Raw genomic sequence first — 19,159 nt, forward strand, 5'->3', positions numbered from 1 at the left:
TGTAATAGTCGACTTGGGAAAATTCTCCTCCCAGCCAAAATGCAAAGGATGAAGAAAGCAGCCTTTCTAAATAACTTAGGATAAAATTGTTTTCCTGACATCTAGTTTCTGCCAAGACTTCTTCTCATGAACCATAGTAGGGTAGAAGTACTAATTCCTTGGAAGAACTGAATTCTGTATTCATGTTGGGATAAAATCCAAGGGTCCTATTTTCCCAACAGAAGATGCAAGTAACTTCCACTGAAGTAAATTAAATGTGTACTGATTCCTGGAAATGTACATATCATTGTCTTGTTGTTGTATCTTATGCAACAATGATGTTCAACCAACTGCAAGAGCAAAGCATACCTGAGCAAAGAGAATCATAAAGGGCAGTTTGGATAGTCAGAAGATAAAGTAAAACTGAGCTGATCAGCTCAAATTGATACAATTAGGAGGATTAACAACAAAAATTAAGCTTCCAAGAAGAGTATACAAAAAAGCTTTTCAAGGCTTTTATACTTAGTCTTTCAGCAATGCTTCACATGGGGATCTTTGCTTAACTTTGCTGATCTTAAACAGAAAAGGAAAATATTCAACCCGTAGACCTTAGCAGAAGCAGTATTGAGGGCCCATTTGAATCATGTAAAATTATCAGCTTGATAATTGATCTGACAGCAATCAGGCATGTCTTTATGGCAGAAAAACAAAAATCTCCAAATCTTAGTATACTCTGGCATTGTAGATGATTTTCTAGAAACAAAGCTATTGTCTATTATGTAATCAGAATAATCTTGCTTTTTTTCCCCACTGTCTCTCTTTCAACAACCATGCAGCCATCTTGAGAAAGAGTAGGTTCTGATGGAGTACTAGGTCTTCCATGAGTAGATTTAATCTGTCAGTCATCTTGAACAGCTTTACCACAAAAAGTCCTATTTTCCCAGAGAGCCTTATCTTTAAGCAAGTGGAAATCTATTGTTACCCTCAGTTCCTTCTTCCTGGACGAATGAAAAAGCATACAGAAGTTGACATGACCTTTTCAGTGATAACTTGTCCTTAAGAAACTCATCACATTTGCATTTGAATCAAACAAGTCTACCTACGGTTTCTCCTACAGAATAACTATCTGATTTAATAGTGGTCTGTTGGGACATTTCCCTTACATTATAGTCCTCCTTAACCAGTCTGCTACTATGTTGGTCTTCCCTTACATGTGTACTGCCCTTATGGATGAATTTTATTTCTGCCTATTTAATTAGAAAACTTGCCACTTTCAGCAGAGAAATGCTCTAAGGCCAGATCCTCAAAGCTATTTAGGGTCTTAACTCCCATTGAATTCAACAATAGTTAGGAGTCTAAATACCTTGAGGATCTAGGGCCAAATGCTTCCTACTGGACAATATATCCAGTGTCGTACGTGAATGGACTTAGGAAATAGGCACTTGCTATCTTCTGGACATCTCTTTCAATGAGCTTCCTCACCCTATAGGAATGCACTGGCTGAGCTAATGATCCTTGCTTCGATCTACAAAAGAACTCTTTAGAATACTCCCCTTATATATTTCCAAGAGATCGAATAGATGACCTGTTATATAATAGCAACAGTTTATGAAAGGTCCAAGAAATTATCGATAGCCCCATGATGATCACTCCCAGAAGCCTTATGAAAGGTCAAATCAAGGCTCTAGGAGACTGACTGGTCTTGTAGATTCCTTCAGTTCCTATTCTTTCCATTGATAGGAAGGCCCTTCCTCTCCCGGAAATGTATCAATATTCCAAGCTAAAAGTATGGGTTAGGGTTAAGGAGCTTTTTTCCAAATTCACAACAAATACTGGAGATGTTTTCTATGATCTTTGCTTAGGGGACCAATAAGTGCCTGCTAAGATTATGGACTGATAGAGATGAGGGAAACAGACTGTAGGATGACTGGAGGGGTGTTAATGGACCACTTCACCTTGAACAATCCCTTGAAATATGTGCTACTTATGCTAAACAATCTGTTCCACCTTACATTTAGGAGTGACAGTCTGAGTATGTTTCCCAGACCTGAAGAAGAGCTGTTTAAGCTTGAATGTTTATCTTTCACCAATCAAAATTGGTCCAATAAAAGATATTACCTCACCCACCTTGTCTCTCAAATTTTCATCAGGAATTTATACCTCTTCATGCTTCTATTGAGCCTTCCACTTGTTTGTGCACGTGTGAAATTCCAAAGAGTATGACCCCCCAGAATTTCTTGTTCTTGTACCCGCCATCATCAAAGATTTCAAAGTGTTTTACAAGGGTCGGAGAAGAAACTGGAGATTCCAGGAACTTCATTCTTGGAGTATTAATCATTTCAAAACATTAACGTAAGCTTTCCCATCCAATATCTGTTAGTCTGATGTAATTTAATTCACCATGCAAGTTAATCAGATCGCCCAGCTCCTATAGCTACAGATTGAAAACCAAGGACAGCTCAATTAGTCTGTCTTCCTACTGAAGTGGTGAGAAGAGTGCTTAAAACCTTTAGCCACTTCTGTTTTCCAGGTAGCTTGTGGTAATTTGTTTGCCACACTGGCCTACGGGAAGATCTGAGCTAGGTGTATGGTCTGATTACTCCATTTGATGACGGTGAGACATGCTTACCTAAGCTTCATCTAGGTTTTCACCAAAGTTCTGCCTACTATAATATTAGCTCATGCTAAAAGCCATTTTGTGTGGGCATCTGCTTTTCATAGTCACATCAATAAGAAAGTTCCTCAATAAAACTTTCTACAAAGCATCTTTGCTCTCAATCACCTTTTCTCAATTGTCTTCAAAATGGCATTTATGTACTGAGCTCCAAATTTATTTAAAATCACCAGACAAGGTGAGAAGGGCTGTAACTAATCTTGTGGAAGCCACTGAAGTTTCAAAACTTTAAGCTTCAGCATTAGATTTTTAAAGACCTCTCTATTGTGTCTGTCTAGTCTTTTGGAAGATCATCCCTGGAGAAGATCAGCATGTCCTTGACCAAAAAAGCAAGTCAGACATATCTACGTTAGCTAGAATGTGGTCTAACTTGTTTTTAAAGCTTAATGTTTCAAGGCCAGACTATTAGAGTGCGTGTTAGTGTTCTTTGATTAAAAGGGATTTTTTTCTTTTATATATGAGCTGGCCGTATAGTATTTGCTTTTCAGAGTTCTTTACAGAACCCTCAATGAAATCAATGCCCGCCAAAGGATTTTTTTAAAATAATGGGCTTGTATCCCCCTTTTTGCTTTTTTATACTGCATAATGAAGCAGTATACTGAAAGGCACTCCCTCCACTCAGAGTTGTTTTTCTTGCTTTAAAAATAAATAAATAAATAAATAAAAATCTTAGAAATGACGTAAGTATCAAGCCTGGTCTTGCTAAAGGATATCAGGGAGGCCTCAAAATGTTTATTGTGAGCTCTAAAGCAGTAACTTAAAAGACAAGGTATCACACCTTTTAAACACAATTTCCTTTATTAAAAAGGCAGTCACTGAATTTTAATGGGAATTAACAAAAAACAAAGTTTAAAATACACTAAAAATATCCCTTCCCCTGTCACTTAAAGAACTTGCACTCTTAGGTCTTGTGATGTCACTATTTCTCCAGTCACCAGCCTTTAAAGATAGACAGTGCTAAATATACTGTTAAAAAAGAAAAAAAAGAGAGAGAAAATATATACATATTTTAAAATAGATGAGGGCGCGGGGGAAGAGGAAAAATTTTCAGGCATTTCTTGTACACTATAAGGACGGAAAAAGACAAGTCCTATTCTGCTCAGAGATCAGGATTAACCATTATTGTGCATGCGAACACACATTTTAAAAACCAAAACCAAAAAACAAAACAAACAAAAAAAACCCAAACCCACCCAACCCAACCCTCTCCTCAAAACAGTCTATCCTGAGACTGCTCTTGGCCTAGTCAATAAAATTACTTTCCCCAGTAAAGAAGGTGGAAAAGACTGTTAGAGATTAAGATGTTTCTGACCAATTTTAAATTCTGGATTCTCTCCCCAACCCCAGAAGATGATTTCGGGGGGGAGAAGCGGAGACACAGGGAAGAGAACATACAGAGAAAGAAGATTAGAATGGAGAACCCAGCAGCAAGACTGCTCTACTAGTCATGAGCATCTAATTTGATTTGGATTTCAAAGTAGGCTGTGGCTAATTCAAGCTTCCATAGGCTATAGGGAAGGAGACTACTTTTAAATAAAACTACACCCAAATATGGTCTCAATCTATGCAAGTACTTCATAAGGCAAACTACTAAAGTTTTTTGGTCTCTAGATCATTACAAGAGTGCTTGCTTACCATATTATTGGTGCCTTGAGTCATCTGTGTTGGGATGTTGCCTGTCAAGGGGCCTTATCTATCTGGATTTCCACATGTCTGAGATTTGGAGTAAGGACAGCTTTGTGGTTTCTCTGAAGATAGCTCTCTGTTGGGTGTTCCCCTTTCTAATGGAAAAGGTTTGTATAACCTGTAAAGAGGGCAACTGAAACCCACATGCTGGGCATCTTAGATTTCTTTGGCTTTGCAGAGATTGTCCTTGTTTGTGTGCGTTTCCAACAGCCACAGTATAGCTAAATAACTCATTTCTGGAGCAGCTGACAGAAAAATGCTTCACTGTCTGAATGCCTGTCCATCCCCCCAAAAGTAATGTTCAGAGCTGAATAAAAATCAATATAATTTTTTGTTTCTATAGGTAGTTGCTAGTGCCTCTCAAAGATTAGCACATTCTATTGAAAGATGGCCAAGGGGGTAGGGAAGAAAGGGGAAGATATAGAAAGTTCTACATGAATAGGCCAAAAGGCAGGAAAATACTGTCCAGAGTGGACTGGCAGAACTGTTGGCAGTAAAATGAAGGGGCAAATCATTTTAGTACTGCTCTCCTAACTGGCAACTGTTTCAGCTGACTGCTTACAGCACAAAGGAGGACACAGTCCTCCAGTGAAGGTTGGCAGATAGGCTTTAGCAAAAAGAGAGAGGGAGCATGCTTGCTGTTTTTATATTTGGAAAAGAGGAAGTTTGTCTTAAAATTAGAAAACGTTTAAAATGACTCAATTTTTTTTTGGGTGGGGGAGGATAATTCAGCTTTTGGTTAACAAGTATAGCATTTCACTCAAAATAAACTGAGAAAGTTAGAGTTAAAATTATTATAAAGACAAAGCCACTTCAGAAATACATTATAGCTGTCTAGGCTAGAGGAAATGTAAACTACAAAAGAGAATTTTTCTCCACACCATAACTGAAAAGAGGCCTGGAGGGAGGGAAAGTGTTTGGGTCTTTTAGCTTTTCTCCAACAGTAGGGCTGAATTTAAAAACATACAAAAACCCAAAACTACAACTACCACCATGGCACTCTAACACCTTAGAGTAGGGATCCCTAAGTCTTTCATAGCATGGACCACCTTCCCTCCCATTTTGTATTAATAAGCATTACTGTGGAAGCTATAATAATTGATTACCCATGAAAAAGTAATAGGAAATTAAATACAGTAACTCCTCACTTAAAGTCATCCCAGTTAACGTTGTTTCGTTGCTGATCAATTAGAGAACATGCTCATTTAAAGTTGTGCCATGCTCCCTTATAACATTGTTTGGCAGCCGCCTGCTTTGTCCACTGCTTGCAGAAAGAGCACCCAGTTGCAGCTAGCTGGTGTGGGCTTAGAACCAAGGTGGACCGGCAGCCCCCCCATCAGCTCCCTGCTCCCCTAAGTTCCCTGTGCAGCAGCCACCCATCAGGCTATCAATTGCTGGCTGTTCAGCTGTCCCTCCCCCCACTGCCATGTGCTGCTCCTGCCCTCTGCCTTGGAGCTGCTCCCTGGAGCCTTCTGCTTACGGTGCAGGGGCCTAATATCAGGGTGTCCCCCTCCCTCCTGCTCTCCACTTACCCCACGTCCATAGAGCAGGGGGGACGTGACAGGGCTCAGGACAGAGGGAGCTTGCTGGCAACAGCTGCTGGTCCAACTTGCTGATCTACTTAAAAAGGCAATGTCCTTAGAGTGGGGGGTCAGCATACTTAAAGAAGCAATGCGCATCTCTCTTACACACAGGGTGTCTCTGTCTGCCATGCTGTCTCCCCTCTCTCCATTTGTGCTGTCTTGTAGAGTGTGAGGCTACATTAACAACGTGTTAACCCTTGAGGGCTCAGCAGAGTGCTAGTTCATCATTTAGCAGTAAGGCATTCCCTGGGAAATATCCCACCCTCTGATTTCACCACCTCAACCACGCTTCACAATCATCATCGTTTGTTTAAAACTTAGTGTGTGTGTGTAGCTTTTATCTGGTGAAAAACATTTCCCTAGAACCTAACCCCCCATTTACATTAATTCTTATGGGGAAATTGGATTCACTTAACATTGTTTCGCTTAAAATCGCATTTTTCAGGAACATAACTACAACGTTAAGCGAGGAGTTACTGTATAGCTGTCTTTAATCTATTTGATATTTTAAAAAGGACAAGACATTTCACAATCTCCTCTAACAAGTATTTCTCTCTGCTGGAAACAAGAGCCACCAGCACCACAGAGCAGTTTAGAAAGTGCTGTGTTTTGTTTATCAAGTCTCACTTGTCCTGTTTTCACTGAGGAAGCCTTGGAAAGCTAGCAATCTGGAGTAGGATTGTGTAGCCCTGAACAGAAGCAACAAGGAGACAGAATCTCTTGCTAGGCTAGCTTCTCTCTAAAGTTAAAAATAAGTGTCAAGAGAAAAAAAAAAAGTTCAGCGATTTATCTTCTCCCCATCACTAATTTCCTTGTTTCAATCTCTTGAAACATCATAATCCCATGAGTTCTAGTACTTAAGAAAGAACAGAAAGTCACAACCAGAAAATTTCAATACAAAAAAACAGCAGGGGAGGGTTTACAAGGTCTCCTTTACAGTCTTTTTTAAATACATGCTAAGACAGCACAAACATCTACATGCTTCCCATGGATCACTTCAAAATATGTTCTCAGAAAAGAAATGTTGGAGCAGGCAGCATAAGGGTTAAACTATTATTCCTTCTAATCTAAACAGTCTAACATCTCTTATGTTATATCCACAACTGAGTAGTATTCATAAAATGATAGCTTACATTTAGTTTTCTATTAATGAGGAAGTGACAATTTTAATGGTTGGTCTTTAAGTCATGCACTCTTTTCTTTGGATTTCAATCAAAGAACTATTCTTCAATACAATTCATAGACTGCAGTACAGCATATTTATTTATTGCAATTCTCTACAATCAAAGTCAAATATTTTAGCTTCAGATGGCAAATGTATACCAACAGTCTCTGGAGTACAGAATCACCTCATTGCCTTTTATTATTTAAAGTAATTTTTTGTTTAAAATATCTTCACTGTTGCCACACTCACCAGATATATTCATGTTCCTATTATTTTAATGATTACACGATTTAAGAGAGCACTACATTGGAGAGGAGATCCAGGAAGGAGGGATGGTTTGCAAGAATGACAGAAGAAAATTCAGAGTTACAACTACCAATTATACTTGGGTATAATTCTAAATACAATGCCTAAATATATAATTCAAGTATGTTAATGGTCTGTTTTAAGATAGAATTTTAACCTTCGATGCTAACAGTACAATTACAGGTTGTTTTTTTTAAAGTTAGTAGTGAACTCTTAATTTTCCCAGTGGGTGCACATGTGTTGTAGAGGCTTACAGGTTCCAAGATTCCACATTGGGAATTAATACTCTGTGCTGAAAGAACCCCCTCCCCCAATGTAAAGCGTTCACACAACATTATATTTGTCTATGCACTCTTACAAAGTGTCTCTCTCACACATGCTGAGCTTTAAATAATTGAACATTTTTCCTTTCATTTGCCTTTATTGCCCAGGTCCCAGCTACAGCAGTACAGTATGTCAGAAAGCAGCAAAGAATCAAGTACATTTTTATTTACAAGCAAAAATACACCTCGCATTTAATGCATTTCTAGATTTGACACACAACATATACCAACAGACTGTGACAACATAAAAAAGGCAGGAAACTCAGAGTTCAGGGAATGTTGGCCATAAATGTGATTTTGCTGACTTGTTAATCTGCCAACTTTTAAAGTTTGGAAGCTTGGTTTAGAGAAACCTTCACTGGAGAATAGGAAACCAGTATTAAACAAGAGACTTTATATTACATATCCGAATCCTTCCTGGTTGGAAGACATTTCTTAGGCTAAATTTATTTGAACACACAGGACTTACATCTTTTTTCAAAAGTCTCCATATGCTCAATAACACCTCTTCAAAGTTTTAAGGTCTCAGGGTTTTAATCCTTTCTAGACAATTTAAAGTTGTAGTATGAACCTATGATCCAACTGGAGCATATATTCAAGAGATATTCTTATTATCAAGACCTCTTTCAAAATCCATATACATATCTGCCTGTCTGTGAATTATGGTAAACCTTAATAATGTCAAACTAAAGAGCTTGTTGCATCACATTTAGATTACCCTAGAAAAGTCTACTAGATGAGAAGTTAGATATCAACCACATGTGGTGGATCTCATTTTTTTCTTGAAAGTTCAGTGTTCTAGTTTTCTTTCTGAACTTTGCTGGTAAAGTTTGCCATACTCCTCCTCCATTTGTTTAGTATGAAATACAATTCCCAGTAATTCCATAGATCTGGAAAACATTCCCCTTCTCAATTATTCAAATCTAACCTTCCACTTACTTACAGTGTGTGTTGAATAATGAAGTCATGTCTCCTTCTTGAAATTTATATTGGAGTGTTGTTGAAGAAAAGGTGATTCTTACCTTAATATTTTTCTTTGTGATTAAAAAAAATTGAGTCACATTTCTGCCTGTATTTTCCTACATTTTTTTTAAAAGCAATATTTATGATTACTAGAACTAAAGAGCTTGTATCTTTTCTGAATTTAATAAATGTATGCTTTGGACAGCACTTTGTATATAGTCAGTTTCAATGTTTTGCATCTGATCAGTCACACTTCCTGCTTTGTGCATTAGCAGGGCACATCACTCACCCCCCTTTTTTGGGGGGGGAGGAGGGGAGAACAGGAAGAATGGAAGAGGAGAAGAGCAGACCTGCAAGAGCATATCTACAAGCAATACTGCAGCAAAACTGCTGGCATTTGTGTTTGGAGCCAGAAGTGTCATCTCCTCTCAGGAGATGTACATGGAGCTGAGGAGCACAAAAGGTTGAAGTGGAGGTAAAAGGGTGTGTGGCTCAAGGAACCTCCTTCACTCCCCAGGCCTCTGCACAGGACTAGGGAAGACTGAAGGTACTTAAAAGGAGTGGCTTCTTTACTTCCTGGGACTCCTCAAGGAAGCAGCTTTACTTCAATGCTGCTAAAGATATCAGCAGGCAGGAGCAACAGAGGGTGATGATGGCAGGGGACAGAGAAGATGGGAAGAAATAAGGGACGGCCCCAAGAAGAATGTTCTCTGGCTCAACCACTCTACCTGTTGAAGAGACACTATCAGCAGAGAAAGTCCCATGCTTTCCCCCATCCCCAACACACTCCCATTAAAAAAACAACCCAAAGTTTGAAAATTGAATTGAATTTTTTCCTTAGAAAATATTTACAGAGTGCTCCATCAGAAACCTAATTTGACTTAAAGCACCAATTGTAACTTTATATTTTTTCCTCAGTATTAAATTTTACTACATGATTATGGAGTCTTAGTTTCTTTCAATAACTGATATAAAAGGACAGGGCTAGATCATTTCAAAAGCTTCAGAACTTCTTTATGAAATTTAAACTTGAGCTTGAACATTCCTCAGAGTAATCAGTTTTTTAAGATCCACAAATTAACCAGATGGTATATGCTAATGAGAGAGAAGGACGGACTTAGATAATGTAGTGATGGACTTCATGTTGATCCACTGGATTGTGTAATACCAGCTAATTTTGTGACCTCTCTCTAGTAGATGAATCTTTTGAATAAATTTAACAAGAATAAATTTCCCAATCCTGAGCTCTATACTTCCATCAGACAGTTTCCTTCCTTAGCAAACTTGTCACATCTAGTCCTGATCTGGTAAAGACCAGGCACATCTCAAAAGTAGCACCTACCTGTTATTCGTGGGGTGTTGCGAAGATGGGGCTTTACACAAAGTTTCTCGAAAACATCCATTCCTCAGTATAATGCATCTATGACCCAAGAATGGAGCTCTTGGGAAGATACTTGGAAGTATGCATCAGATTTATACCACTTACGTATTGGAAGGACTGACCCAATGACAACAATTTTGGTTAAAAAACCCCATATGAAGTCTCTAAACAAATCACTTGCCTTGGAAATCAATTCATCATGATTGGCTAGGTGGGCTCTGCAGTGGATACAGCTGTAGGTTCGGTGACAGTTTGGCAGGTAAGCCTGGAACGTTTTTGATTTTGTCATTTTTACCATCTCTGCTGGTGGCTCCTCACTCAGCTCAGGGCTGGAACTTGAAGAATTACAACTTTGCTGAACTCGCTGACAAAAAAAACACTGGAAAATGCAAGCAAAAGCCGTTGTTGTTCTGTAGTGTGTGTGGCACTTTCCACACAGATGCCACAAGAGAAACAATCACAACCTGCAAGTAAACAGAGAAGACAACTTTTTAAAAGCTAGGAATAGCTTATAAATACATTCAACTATTCTTTTGGATTTCAGAACTTTAACCTTCATCTCTGCTTCAAAAAACTCCAAAACCCACTAACACAATGGACATCTTTGTTTAGCAGTCTCAGCAGAAAGGCAAAGTACTAAAAGGGATGGAGATTGAACTAGCTTTTCAACAACTTTAGTAGACACTAAAATAAGAAGTGGAAATAGCATGGGAAACCTGCACTTGCTAAACTCATAGACCCATGCTAAACTCCAGAACATACAGGCATGGAGTGTTGTGTCTATTGTTTCAACTTCCAGGGCATTTCACAAGCACTGAACTTGAAGTCAAATGTGATACATACACACAATAAAATCCTGACCAAAAATTTGCACTATTTTGAGATAAGACTATTCCTCAGCTATAAAGTTAGAGCCTTTTAGACCAGTCTTCTGTCCACCAAGACTAATCAGTTCTTTCAACTATTTATTTTGGCAGAGTAAGGGAGAAAATTATCTTAATATCTAACAAATTTCAGTAGTGGAGAACAGATTCTACAACCTACACATAAATATTAAGAATTCTGTTTTCTATGTTCAAAATGCTGTACACATTCTTGATCCTCAGATCTCCTTAGAGGAAATAATGTATTACATACACTGTGACATTTTATATACATATACAAAAAAATGAAGGCTACACTTTTCTACCATCTTCTACCTTGAAAATAAAATTTGCATCTGCAAGCTACAGATCTGTTTACTAAAACATTACTTAATATATTACGTGACTCAAAGCAACTGAACAAGCATGAAGACTACTAATTCAGTGATGCTGTACAAAAGATCATCTATTATGCCACCAATCATTATGCGGCTGGTACAATGGATCAATACCAGAAGTATTGAAATAAAAGTGCCAATGTAATAGTTCACTGTACTTCTGGTCTTTTCTATTAGCTTTATGAAAAGTGAGAATAAAGAGCACATGTACGGTTTACTAGCTATATAATATGAGAGTTTAAAAAAAAAGTCTACTCTTTCCTGTTAATAACAAAGCAGTAGCCTAAGTATAGCTGGAAACTAAAATTGATTTGTTCATCTGTGGTTGATGAACCAAAAAAACCCAAACAAAAAGTTTAATCAGCCCATCACTAGCTGCTATATGGAAGAAATAATCAACCACCACCTAAAACTCCAACTATTTTTGTATAGGTCTAAATGAAATTTGGTTTGACAAAACAATGAAACAAATGATATCAAGCATAAACCAGATATGAGACCACCATGACAATGTGTTTTCCATTTAAAGCCACCCACCCACCCTTACATAAAACTTTGCATTTTATTTTCCAACTGCTTTAGTCAACGGTTGGAAATAAGGCATCACCTGAAATAGTATTAACACTTCAAAATGCAGAAAGGTGATTTACTTCTCATATTGCCACAAAATGTAAGTTTACACTCCTGAATTACATGTATTCCACTGATTGCTTCAAGGAAGCAATTTATAAGTAAATTATCACAAATCAGACTGTCTTGAGAAACAACCATATGAACATATAATGCCTGCTTCAGGAGTCATAAAGACCACATGCATCAGCTCTTTTTTAATTTTTACCTCAAGCTAATAAAAGGATGGGTGCATATTTTATAAAATTAAAGAACTTCAGATAATTCTATTTGTATAGTACATAACTAACTGTAAGGAAACAGTCCTAAAAAAAAAACAAAAAAAAAACTTAGAGGGATGTCTACATTACTTTTTTTTCAAAATGGGAACATGTTGCAAATAAGGGCATGTCCACTGTTCATAACAAGGCCTACCTGTTTTCCCCAAGAGTTTTTAAGCGTGGACAGGAGTGGAGAAAGATGAGGTTTGAAGAATGGAAAGGATCTGGCAGGTAACTCATTTCACAGTTTTTGAATGTTGGCCTAATATGCATGGATTTTAGAGTAAACATGCATCCAGAGCCCAAGATGGTACATTTGAAATAAATCTAGACAAATAAGACATGGATAAACACCAATATTGTAGAGCTAACCCCAATGTAAAATGTTTTACTAAAAACCTATTAAGTTGTCATACATTTTTATATTTCCTTTCCCCATCTTTGCCAGTGACAAGGATTTGTGTAAAAAAATTCTTTATTGTAGGCCACTACTCCTGTCAGTTTCAATACATGATTAATTACAATGCACATCACTATGGCATCATTATATTCTCTTGGCATAGACATCCTGAAATATCATTGCATTTTAAGTTCTAACGACAGTATTAGAAGTATATTTATAGAAAGCTACTATGGATGAGTGCAATGTATATGCAAAGAAAGAAACCACCTCTCAAAAACCCATCAGGGCTTGAAAAATCCACTTTCCCGGGAAGGGGCGAGGGGGATCAAGCCTATTTCTGCAGATTTCATTTTTAAATGTAACCTGCAAATGGAGGGCAGGGGGCTTCTGCGCTCTTATTTCTCTATGACCTCTTAAGAAGCCCTGAAAGTTGTCCATATCCCTGCCCCCTCAGATTTGGAGACTTTAGGCCTAGTCCAAAATCACTGTCTGGGCTTTTTACCAGGTCCCAGATCTCCAAGACTAAACAGGACCTGAATTTCTAAAGTAAAAAATACATACAGAAATTGTAGGGCTTTGGATCAGGCCTCTTAGGATGATGACTGAAAAACTAGTGAAATAATGACATTACAAGAGGTAATAGATTGAAAGTTAACCAATTTAAAATATTCCTTCTACTCTAAAGTCAGATTGTTTAAAACTCTAGTTTTAGTTTCATGCTTTTTAAATCCAAGTGATGGAAACTGAGTAAGGGAAGTCTTTTGTTAGAGACTTGACATTTTTACCCCTTCAATTAAAACGTTGCCCTCAAACATTCCCAAGACCTCCTTTGGCAAAACCATATACTCATCTCCAAGAAGAGAGACCCCACAGGTTTTTTGCACCTCATAAAGTAGTCCTTCATATGTTGCTTTAAAAAAAAATGGAAGGCATGCTTCCAAACCTGAACTAAGTCAATGCAATTTTCTCTTCCTCAGATAACAAGCACTACTGCCCATAACTGTGTTGTGGAGGCCAAGAATTAATTAATAAAGGTTTGAAGGAAAAAACCAAACATGTCTAGGGACAGTTTCCGGAGCGGCTTCCCACAGGTCTCTAAACTGCAGTGATTGTCAAGAACCATGACAATTGCATATTATTGCTACTTACACCACAGATATCTAGCCAAGACCATGATCCGCAGGTTGCCCTGAAAATCTGAATTTACACAGAATTCTGAAGTAAAAAAATTAGAAGTTTTACACAGATTCCAAACTGTGCAATTCAAGACACCAGCCTCTATGTGCCCTTCCCTCCAGCAATATGGGTCTAGGGAAGGAATAGCAGGAACTTCTGATGGAAAAGCTTGCCACTTGCAGACTGGCCTCTAGAAAGCAGGAGCTGCAGCAATGCATTTTCACAGTTACTGGACAGCAGTGATGTCATCAGATCTGCACTTTCAGTCTCTTCTGACTGGCTGTTTGCCTTCTCCTTCCAACTCCTCCCTCACTGTGTCTCTGTTAACAGCCCTATTTCCCCTGCCATCCTTCTTTCTCTCTCCTTAACACCATACTCTCCTCCTCTTCATATCCACCCTCGAGAGTGTTGTTGATCTATTTTCCTCATCCACTCTCCCTCACTCTAACACAAAGTAACAAAGGCATGTAAACTATCCTGATACAGCCTGAACCCTCCCCCTTCCCCCAACAATTTATCTGGTCTTGTGGCTTTTAGGCTGTATGCCCTTCCAGACAGGAACGGTCTTCTTGAATGTTAGTACAATTCATGACACAGTGCTCTCCATATCTTGACTGGGGCCTTAGGGCACACATTCAATATGCGATTAATAAAGAATACCATTTGCTCCTGATTTATTCTGGGTTTCCTCATTAAATAAATGATACACAGCTCATAACTTCAATGTTAGGTGGAATGAATTTTTTTTAAATTGGCAGATTCCTTTTATAAGATTTGTCATAAAAGCACTTTACCAACTCAAGCTATTTTAACTATTGTCAAAAAGGGGACTGAATATTAGGTTATAGGCTTACTATCTATATCCCTGAAAGCATTAGCTGACTGACTTTAAGAAAGTTCTGAATTTTACTATCACTAGTTTTCAAAATATAAATCATGTTGGGAAAAGATGGAGCGTTAAATAATAACCCTCAGAGCAAAACCTTTTACTTGCTAGTCAAAATAGAAATTGTTTCTCTGATGCCAAGATGCAGGAACCACATGACTTCAGTGTATTTTTTCCCTGTTGAAATAACTCAATGCACTCTATTTCACTGCTGTCAAAAAGAAAAAAGCCACTAAATAATAATGAGAAAATATAAAATTGTATCCACGACACATTATGAAAATTAGAAAACACAGCCCCCAGTCCCAAAACAAGCAAATAATCCAAGAACATATTGGAAAGCAAGAGATTTCAGAATAACCACAAGCATAATACAAGAAAATAAGTCTGCAAATATGTACAGTCTAACCATCTTTTAAACTACTGCATATATGACTCAGGAAGTACTAGCCTTAAAGATACTCCAAAAGTTAGTTGCTTGTTCTAGGTTACTGATAATTATACACCTCTACCCCGATATAACACGAATTCCGATATAATGCGCTAAAGCAGCGCTTGGGGGGGGCGGGAGGGGGGGACTGTGCACTCTGGCGGATCAAACAAGTTCGATATAATGCAGTTTCACCTATAACGCAGTAAGATTTTTTGGCTCCTGAGGACAGCGTTATATCGGGGTAGAGGTGTATTTACAGAATTCATCAGGATCAAAGATATTCAGCATTTTACCTTCCTCCTGGTGATAGAATCCTGGTAGTGTCAAAAGTTACAACTCTTAGATACCATGAATAAACTATGCTTGGTGTTGATCAGCACATACAAACACCATGACAAAATCTAGGAGTCAAACAATCTCAACAGTATCCAAACATGATGGCATATATCACATTGATTAAAGATAATTCTCAGTTTAACCTTGGTGTTTACATTCTACTAACGCTGCTTATCGATCCCTCTGTTATTGGAGGCTGACAACGTTTACAATTCTTAAAACATGTTAATTTCTTGAACAAAGAAACTTAGCATCTAAATCTGAACTTACAATTCATCATGTAATTTCAGTTCTGCTGCCATCTAGCAGCATGACATCACTGAATGGGATGTCCAAATTTGGTAGCCAAGTATCAGCCAATCCTTATGAAGTGGGCAGTCCCCAACCATGCTCCCGGATGTGTAAACAAACAGTGAGAGGAAGCATGTTAAAGCAGATGCAGTCTAAGGACAGTACTATTATCCACCAGGTAACGGACATTAGTACTGGAATTTCAGATTTAGGTAACTAAACATTTTAGTCAATCTTGTTTAACAAGGTTAGCAGCTGACCTATAGCTAGCTATTCAAAGCTTTTAACATTTAATAAATGAGAAATGCTATGAAGATGGCATTTCTCATTGTTATTCCTAAGCTTATTTTTTGGAGAGGTTACCTTATAGAGTTGCATATAAAACCATTGACTCCTCTGTCATGCTTGATCTGAAATGTATTTAAGTTTGTCCCCTACAACAGCAACAAGACAACTACAAACTAAAATTCCCAGTCTTTAAGAAATTCATAGCTAAGTTAGATATATCTAAGTCAACCAAAAAAAATCAGTTTCTTGACAACTTAGTAGTTAATTCAGTTGAATGACTATCTAGGCAGTTTTCCCACCACTCTTAGTAAGATCAACTCGAGTCACACCCGGAATTGTAATGACAAAAATAAAATAAAGCAGAAAAATAGTTAACTCAAGGCTCCTATTTAAGGTGCCTCTCTCCTAATCCATTCAATACAAAAATAGGGGAAATTAATGTTTTGTCTGGCACCAACAAGCCCGACAGAGTTTTTTGTTTTTAAATACACATACACTGTTCATAAACTAAGACTCGATTACACTTTCTTTTTAAAAAAGAAAATGCAGGAAAGTCAATTTAATCAGATACGGTTCCATGTTTCCAGCTCAAGCAAACACTCTGCAATATATCATAGAATCATATCGACAACTATTAAATCTCATTCCTGATTTTTAGTAGCCTGTGTACAGATAAATTAAAATAAACACAATTAAGCTGAAAGTTACCTCCGCAGATCGATCTTGATTTCCCTACCGGAAAGTTTTAAATAGTAAGCGAGTATTCGTCTGTTCCCATTTCAAGCTCGTTTTGCAAATGAGTTTTCATCCTCAGTATCAGCGCACAAAGTTACCTCCGTAAATGGTGCCGCTTTTCGTTTGCAACAGTGTCTACGAGGAGGCTCTCCGGACAATGTAACTTTTCGCAAAAGGCGCAGCAGCGAGAGAGAGACGCGGAGACCGGCCCCTCCAGCCTGCCCGCGCCTCAGCCCCGGGCACTGTTATGCAGCAGCCGTTGGGGAGGGGGCAGATTTCGCGGCTCTGCCTGCAAGGCAGGGGGGATCCTAATCCGTCAGGGCTCCGCAGCCCGGCCAAGCCACCTCCGGCCCCAGCAGCGAGCCTGCCTCGGATCGCGCCGCAGGAGCTCGGAAAGGGCTCGAAGCGTCCCCACTGTTTACAAACAAAGCCCCGCGGCGGGCAGGCGCCGGCCAGCGGGGTTTGGCCGAGGTAGCCCGCTCCGGCTGGGCAGGCGAAGGGCTCGCGGACCAGCCCGCTGGGAAGGGGCTACCCGCCCTCTGGCCCCGCAGCAACGCACAGCCTCACAATCCGCCCGGTAACACGGCGGCTGCAGCCGGTCGGGCGGCGCTGGCGTCACTGCCGGGCGCTATAAATAGAACCCGAGCCCGCCGGGCCAGTTGCCTCTGCTTCCCGCCTCGCCGACACCGGGTCCTTGAGGGGCGGGGAGGAAACGCCGCGGCTGGCTACCGACCGGGGCGGCGGTGGCCAAGCGGGGGAGGGTCCCTCGGGCTGGGGCAGCGGTTGCCTGGCTCGCTGCGCGGGCTGGGTACTCACCGGCGGCTCCGCTGCCCAGGCCGGACCCCCGCGGGTTCCGCGCAGCTGTGGCCCCCCCTTTCCTCCCTGCCTCCGCGGGGGGCTGGCTTGGCACGGGGAAGGAGCCGCCTCCGTCGCGGCTAGCCGGGGCGAGGGGAGGGTCTAGCGGCAGTGGCGCCTCATGCCCCGCTCAGGTGGCGGCTCTGCGGGCGCCCGGGGGGGTCCTTCCCCCTCCCCAGGCTCAGGGGCGTCTTCCCCGCGGCGGCTGCAGCGCCCAGGGTCATCAGGGGAGCCGGGGGCCGGGCCCGTGTCTCCTCCCCTCGGGGCCGAGCGGTGGCCGAGGCATCCCGGCGCCCGCGCCGCTCCGCTCCTTTGTTTTGTTTTCCTCTCCCCGAACCTCGCTGCTGCAGTTAAACCGTCTCCGGAGAACGTTGGCTGCGGCCAATCAGAACGCGCGCGCGTGGGCCGGTAGGGGGAGAGCGTGAGAGCCAGCGCGCTCCCCCGGTCCAAACCCCCCCGGGAAAGCGCGAGACTCAAGCGCGCGACGCCAAATCCCCCTTCCTCCTCCTCCTCTTTTGTTGGGGGAGAGCGCGAGACAAGGGAGCGCGTGGTCTCGTCGTTTGCGTCCTTCGTTCCCTGCGTGCGAAGAAGTGGAACGCGGTGGGTGTCCAATGGGAATAGAGGCCTCGCGCCAGAGCGAGGCTGCTGCTTGCGCGCGGTCTGGCTCGGGAGACGGGGATTATAAATAATCGGCGGCGCGTGCGGTGTTCGCCGCCGATCGCGAGCCCTGCACGGTGACCCCGCCTCGCTACATTGTTTCCACCCCAGCTGGCGTCGCTGTGCGGCTGGCATCTGCCATCTGCGCCCTGACTCACTTCATTCATGGAGCGGCGGCGGCGGGGTTGGAGGTGCGCGCAGAGCCACGCTGCAGCCGCAAGCGCTGCCTGCAGCGGCCGCAGGAGCCGGGCTGGGGCTCGGGGCAGACGGAGCCTAGGGCCCCGGGCCGTTGCCACGGAGCGCGGGCTCGGCCCGGGCTCAAGGAGAACGTAACAGCCCCAACCTGCATAGTCTGCACAGGGAGATCGCACAAAGGGCCAGTGGTATCAGGCTCGGCTCGCCAGAGGGACGACGGCGACCAGGACCAATAACCGCAGCCCACAGCAGCGGAGCGCGCAGGAGAGCCCGACAGTGAAATCCGCGCTCTCCGGGGCACGAGGGAGAAGGGGGATCAGTGAAAGAGGGAGGACACAAGAGCTGCACAACAGGGCCCCCTGCCAAGCAGAGACTCATCCACTGGGAGCCTCTCCACGCCTCCCTACGATACTAATTGTTGTTTCCACAAACCCACAAAAATACTCCCCCGCCCCCCCTTTAACACTTGTTAAAACCTCCAGATTCAATACAATGAGGGGTAGGTTGGGGATAAGACTAAAGCGGGGCCCCTTGAGCTCCTTGGGAACAGTAGCATCCTGCCACCACTAGTGTAAAGAAAAAGGGATCTTAGCCCCCTTCATTTCTCATCTCCCTTGGTGCCTGCCATGGCCTGACCCCTAAATCATTGTTTCTGGGGGCAGCTCCACCTCACTCCAGCTAACACCTGCAGGG

General features: G+C 41.4%; 1 protein-coding gene across 7 annotated transcripts in view; it reads right to left on the bottom strand.

The window, feature by feature from the left end:
* YPEL1 (yippee like 1) overlaps positions 1-18,175 on the bottom strand; it is a 45,552-nt gene extending 27,377 nt beyond the window's left edge. Inside the window, exons 1-3 of one of the 7 annotated variants that reach the window (XM_044989593.1) lie at positions 17,576-18,175; positions 12,366-12,538; positions 10,242-10,524 (exon numbers count right to left, since the gene is read on the bottom strand). In XM_044989593.1, the coding sequence (XP_044845528.1) occupies positions 10,242-10,358 (117 nt within the window). In that variant the 5' untranslated portion in view covers positions 10,359-10,524; positions 12,366-12,538; positions 17,576-18,175. Of the gene's footprint in view, positions 1-10,241; positions 10,525-12,365; positions 12,539-15,715; positions 15,995-16,732; positions 17,535-17,575 lie in introns of those variants that run through there. The other 6 variants (XM_044989591.1, XM_044989595.1, XM_044989592.1 and 3 more) reach the window with 6 other exon arrangements.
* Between the last annotated feature and the right edge of the window lie 984 nt (positions 18,176-19,159).

The sequence above is a fragment of the Mauremys mutica genome, chromosome 16, assembly GCF_020497125.1.
Source record: "Mauremys mutica isolate MM-2020 ecotype Southern chromosome 16, ASM2049712v1, whole genome shotgun sequence".
In the NCBI taxonomy this organism is placed as follows: domain Eukaryota; kingdom Metazoa; phylum Chordata; order Testudines; family Geoemydidae; genus Mauremys; species Mauremys mutica.